This window comes from Malurus melanocephalus, unplaced genomic scaffold (genome assembly GCF_030028575.1).
Source record: "Malurus melanocephalus ecotype Western Australia unplaced genomic scaffold, MMel_1.1 scaffold_172, whole genome shotgun sequence".
NCBI classification, from domain to species: Eukaryota; Metazoa; Chordata; class Aves; order Passeriformes; family Maluridae; genus Malurus; species Malurus melanocephalus.
In genome coordinates, this window is record NW_026623404.1 from 1,345,373 (window position 1) to 1,351,741 (window position 6,369).

The following is a 6,369-nucleotide window of genomic DNA, read 5'->3' on the forward strand; positions in this document are numbered from 1 at the left end:
CCTCACAATACGCCTTCCCTTCCAGGTCCGTGCCCCGTTTTCACCTGCCGATCTTCTTCTTCCCCACCTTCCCCAGTATGTCCTTTCTGCTCCCAATTTCTTTGTCAAAGTCATACTTTAACGGTCTCTCTCCCACGATTTTCTATGCCGGCCTGGTGCTCTGCCCCAGCATCCCCCTTCTCCTGGCCCAACCCTACGCTTGTTGCCCGCAAGGGAGCTGGACACTAGGCACAGGCTGTAGCCCCAAGGCAGCGGGGAGCAGCGCTGCGCTCCCTGCGCTCGATGCGGCGGAGGAGGACCCGTCTGGCCGYGCTCATGACGGCACGGGGGGAGGGCGGCCCCGGCGAGCGGCTCGGCCGCGCCACCGCCCAKCGGGCGGCAGAGGCGGCTCCAACTCGCACCAGCGGCGGCGGCAGGGCCGGGGCAGCGAGAGCAGCCGGGACAGCGGGGACGCGGAGCCGCGGCCGGAGCTGGGCAGCGCGGTGCTGAAGGGACAGCTCCCGCCCCGCCCCGCCCCGCCCGGGCAGCCAGCGGGGACCACGGCGCCGCGCCCCGGGAGCGGGGCGGGGGGACCCGGCACCCGGCCCTCGCCTCTCGCCGCCGCCCTGCCCGGAGCGGCGGACGCAGGGACCCCGTTTTGCTTCGGCGGGAGCATCGCCCCGGGCCCCGCGCAGCGCCCGCTGCCGCCCGCCCGCCGCTCCGATGCCGGGCGTGGGGGCGATCGGGGCGCGGTGCAGRCACCGGCCGCGCAGGAGCCCCAGGAAAAGCCCCAAGGCGGAGCCCGGCCAGGCCGGGGCCGCCATGGACGCGGCTATCTGGATCTACCAGTTCCGGCTGATCGTGCTGGGCGACTCCACCGTGGGCAAGTCCTGCCTCTTGCACCGCTTCACCGAGGGCCGATTCCCGGGGCCACTGCACTCCGACCCCACCGTGGGGGTGGACTTCTTCTCCCGGCTGGTGGAGATCGAGCCCGGCAAGAGAGTCAAGCTGCAGCTCTGGGACACCGCGGGGCAGGAGCGGTTCAGGTACGGGACCTGGGATCTTTACCCACACCTCTTCCCACTTGCTCCCCTAAACCTGCCAGATGGCACACCCTGCTGCTATCCCGGCCCTGTACCCTCCTCATCTGACACACCTCCGACCCCAAGGACTTTGCCTTGTCCCCCAGCACATTTCCCTGCACCCATTTGGTTGCTGTGCCCCAAACAGTCCTCCACCCCATTGCCTGCCAGTGGTCCTAGCCCGGTAGCCTACTATCCTTCTTGCCCCATTGCCCACCACRTCCTTCCCAGAAGTTTCCTTCCCCATTCTTTCCCTTCACACACACCAGCTCACTCTCACTCCTCCCAGCTCACACTACAGGGTAACAAGTGGCCTTGTCCTATTTCTTYTTCCTCCTCTCATTTTTCCCCTGAAGTCCTGAACCTAACATAACAATCCCTCTTCCATGTTTTTTTTCTTTCTTTGCTGCAGGAGGCCTCTGCCTAACTCTGCATTTCTTACTTTGTCATCACCTCCAAACTCATCCTCCCCTGCAGTATTTCCCTCTGCCATTAAGTCTCCCATTMAATCTGGAGACCAGGCCACCACCCAGCTCTTCCTCCTTGAAGCACAGCAGCACTGTGTGCACCAGTGCAGCCGTGGCAGTGTGGAAGCCACTGGGCATACAGCTATAGTCCCTTACTAGTGTTTTATCTGCCTTTTGCACCTGCTGTGCACTGATGGTTGTCAGGAGTCTTCATTAATACCTCTATCATTTCTAATGTAGCTAAAGTAGCTCAAATGCTGCACTGAGTATTAAACACTCTTCTTTCTCTCTTCTGTTACACTTAGCAAAACTACCCTATTTTCCTCCCCCAGAAAAGTCACAATAATTCCSAAGTATACAAACTGATAATGTCAGTCACTCTTGTGTCTCTGTGGTACCTGTAGTGCTTGCCACTTCAGGTAAGCTGTGTATGGATTATAGTTTGGGCTTGGGTTTCCAGAGATACGAGCTCAGGGCRGGGCAAATGCATAGCCCATCTCTGTGTACCTGATGCACACACCTGTTGTTACTGAAATGGTAGCAGGAGGATTGAAATGGCCCTCTACACTGGCCAGAATCAATTCTTCTGTACTCCCTGTCTTCCGTCGCAACAGTTGTGCAGATTCCCACACCCAGCTGAAGAGGTACGACTGCCCTGTTTTACTGGAGGACAACAACTTTTTTTTCGCTATGATAAGCATTACAGGGAAACAACAAACARCTTTCCTGGGCTTGCAAGAGTCACAACTTCAGATGTATTTTTGCAGCTAGGCTTCTGAAGGGTTAGCAAAGAAATTAATGGTGTTAATGAAAAGCTCTTGGCATTTTTCACCGTCTTTGTGCTTTGCAGACAGAATGTAGAACACTTGTAAATAAGTGACTAAAAGTGTATAATCTCTTTATTTTGAATGTGCTGACAAATAGCCACAATGGCCAATGACAAGACACTGAAAGAAATGCAAATGTACAGAATTTTGCATACATCTAGAATCAAATTTTAACCATCCTTTAACCCTGGAATGCTCAGAGGATATACACTGATGAGTCATGCAGTCAGCTGCTCTTTAATTTACCATTAGTATATCTCTGTGKTTTTTTCTAATACTCAGAAGGTACAACCTGAAGAAAGTAGTTTTAAACATTTGTGTTTGGTTTTCGGCTATGAGTTTCTTGTCAATGTACTAAATATCATAATGTTTATTGTATAGTCTGTTTTACATTTAGTCAAATAAATTATAAGTATTTTGCTAAGTTAGAACACAGGTTAAAATGTTGCACATTCTGTTCTCTGCTTACGGAGAACACTGCAGATCAAAGCAAAGACAATCTTAGGAAAGGGCTAATTACTCCAAGAAGTTACCAAATTCTGGGGAACACCAAGCAGCTTGCAATTCTGATTGCCAATTCTGCTGTGGCTCGCTTGCATTGGGATTTCAGAGGAGGTAAAACCTGTCTTTATAGCTCCCTGCGGAGTTCCCTGCATGCAGGGCAAACTACTGGCTACATAATAACCCCCTTTTTTGTTCCCAGTCATTAGGGACGTTCCCAGAGGAAAAGTCAAGTGTGACACACCTGCCATCACACTCTCTTCAAGGATACCATGTACTTTCTTGGAGGAATTATTTGGGAGAAATTCTTACATGTCTCTAGTTCATTGATGATTCCATATGGAACTGTATTTCATGCACTGACTTAGAAATCATCTTTCATGTGCACTGACAGGCATTTACTGACTATATTTATTTTGACATCAGTAAGGCATCACTGAGCAGAATCTCTGATTGTTGAAGGTGCCAYGTGGATAACAATATTATCAGTAACACCTTTAACACCTTACTGGAACGAGAACCTGCAGACTTGCTTAGTATAGACTCAGGTTTAACGCAGATTAAYGTAAATGAAGGGTACACCCTCAGTTTCTTTCTATTTTCATATCAGTCATTTAGAACAATCTGCTACTTTGGCTGTGTTTTATGTCATCTACTTTACTATGATTTTTGTTCATTTGTTTTATTTTCCTATATTTAAATCAAATAATATATTTGAATCATGAACTCTCCAGTGCTACAAAATGCTTGGTAGTGGTGCTAAGACTAAGCATTCATTTCAATAGGGGCAAAATATTGTGGGGGTGCTTCCATTAACCCACTTTTTAGTAGACCAAGATATTAGATGCATTCTCCATCAAACATGTCTTGAAAATAAAATACTATCCTATTCTTTTTCAGTAAACAATACGTATTTTCAAAATCAATATCATTACCATGAAGACATTAGTCATAGTATAAAAATAACTCTTCAAAATTAGATAAAGCTTTTTAGTGAAAGTTTGGTTCATCTGGTAAAGATCAGTAAGATCATAATGAAAATGAAACACTGTGACTGATTTAAAGCCTCCCTTAAGCCATAATTTGATGTGATTACACAAAGAATCATAGACTTTGCTGAGCTGAAAGGCACCCACGAGGATCATCAAGTCCAACTCCTGGCCGTGTACAGGACGACCCCAAGAATCACACCATGTGCCCCAGCACATAGTCCACGTAGTTCTTGAACTCTGTCAGGCTGGTGCTGTGACCACTTCAGAGGAAGCCTGTTCCAGTGCCCAGCCACCCCCTGGGTGAAGAATCTTTTTCTAATATCCAAACTAAACTAACCGTGACTCAGCTTCAGACCCTTCCCTCGGGTCCTGTCACTGCTCACCACAGAGAAGAGATCAGTGCCTGCCCCCCTTCTTCCCCTCACAAGGAAGCTGTGGACTGCAAAGAGATCTCCCTTCAGTTTCCTCCAGGCTGAACACTCCAAGTGACCTCAGCCATTTCTCATTCAGCTTCCCCTCAAGGCCCTTCACCATCTTTGTTGCCCTCCTTTGGACACTCTCTAATTGCTTTATATCTTTCTTATATTGTGGCACCCAAAACTGCCCCCAGCACTTGAGGTGAGGCCACCCCAGGTCAGAGTAGAGCGGGACAATCCCCTCCCTTGTCCGGCTGCCGATGCTGTGCCTGATGCCCCCCAAGACACGCTTGGCCCTCCTGGCTGCCAGGGCACTGCTGGCTCATGTTCAACTTGTCATCAACCAGGACCCCCAGGTCCCTTTCCCCAGCACTACTCTCCAGCATTTCACTCCCCAGTCAGTCCATACATCCAGGGTTGCCCCACCCAAGGTGCAGAATCCAGCAATTCCCTATCTTGGACTTCATACAGTTGGTTGTTGCCCACTCCTCTGATTTGTCCAGGTCTCTCTGMAGGGYCGCCGTGCCTTTGAGGGAGTCAGCAGCTCCTCCCAGGTYTGTATCATCTGCMARCTTGCCAGTATCCTTTTGAGTCCTGTGTCCAAGCCATGTATGAAGATGCTGAAGAAAACACAGGGCCTAAGACAGAGTCCTRTGGAACCCCACTAGTGACAAGTCTCCAGTCTGATGTCACCCAAWTCYCTATAAAGAACAAATTGCCCACCTATCACATGATGTGTTTATGCAGCCAAATGCTGGACATTTTGTCCAGAAGGATACTCTGAGAGACAGTAGGGAAASCTTTACTGAAAACCAAAAATATACRTGAACTGGCTTCCCATGTCCAATCCTCCTTCAACTGAGTTACTGTGTCATAAAAGGAAGTTAGGTTTCATAAGCTGGATTTTCCTGTCATGATGTCATGCTGCATGWGACTGATGACTGTGTTGTCCTTCAGGTGYTTTTTATTAACTCCCAGAACAATTGTCTCCATTATTTTACCAGGCACTGAATTGAGACTGACAGTTCTGTAATTTCCAGGGTCATCCCTCTTTCCCTTCTTGACAATTCTAATGTTTGCCAGCACAGAATTATGCATGTTTAATGACATTAATGAGTTGAACTAAAGTTTACACAAGAAGCCATCATTTCAACAAGAATTTAAGATCTGCATAGAGATAATTTCAGAAACGGAAATTTGAATATCCTTTTTGATGGAACTACATCAAACCTGGCCTGTCACTCTAAGATTTTTATTTTCCCTTCAGTTCAAAAAGTGACAAAAATAWGGGAGTTAGGAACTTCATTTTGCTTGTAGAGTCTGATCTTGCAACACCTACCTAAGTGTGTATAATCACATAAGTAGATTCCCTGCTTGTGAAAGAGCCTAAGGCCAGTCTGGTTTTGTCTGTGGTCTATAGTTAGATATCTTGTCTCTGATAAAGTCTCAGAATTCTCCTCAGGGCTCTGCTATCCTCTACTTTCAATGTGAGGCACTTCTGCAGACTAATRCACTTTGTCTGTTTACTAGAGCTCACTCAGTCTCTTGTCCAGAACTTCTTCAGTCTTCCATAGAATACAAATAAACTCTGCATTCATAACACCTTTCCCAAGGAGACCTACAAGTCTACCAGCTTTGCATGAAGAGACTTTCACTGTCAACTMTTCTCATCTTTCATTGATAATCACGCACTCTCTTCACTAAGCTGTTCAGTGAAATCATAGGCCTGTAAAATCTGTAAAGCTCTATGTTTTTCAAGCCTCTRTACCATGGGCTCTGTGTATACTGACCTGTGCTTTGTGAAGAGGCATCTGTGTCAAAGACATGTTCCTCCACTGTGCTAAAAGAAAGTCCATCTGCATTTTGTGAGGGGCTTGAACCCACCTGAGGGTGCTRGCATACTCTGGGGATGTCCTCCCAAGAAGAACCCCCACCTGGAGTAGTTTGTTTCAGCTGAAATCTGAGCTAAGAGGAAAAGCAGGTGTGTCCCTGCTGAGTAGCTCACAGCCTGCAGAGAGGCAGAGCATTCGGGTCTCCCGGGATCTTGTTCAGGAACCACGGTTAGATCTGCAGCTGAGTGGGGCACAACTTAGGTGTTGGTGTTA

The 6,369-nt window shown here is 48.3% G+C and overlaps 1 protein-coding gene across 2 annotated transcripts in view; it reads left to right on the plus strand.

The window, feature by feature from the left end:
- The first annotated feature begins 328 nt into the window (after positions 1 to 328).
- Positions 329 to 6,369, plus strand: part of RAB39A (RAB39A, member RAS oncogene family) — a 15,299-nt gene continuing 9,258 nt past the window's right edge. Inside the window, exon 1 of one of the 2 annotated variants that reach the window (XM_057372490.1) lies at positions 329 to 1,025. In XM_057372490.1, coding sequence (XP_057228473.1) covers positions 703 to 1,025 — 323 coding nt within the window. In that variant the 5' untranslated portion in view covers positions 329 to 702. The remainder of the gene's footprint in view (positions 1,026 to 6,369) is intronic. The other variant, XM_057372491.1, reaches the window with a different exon arrangement.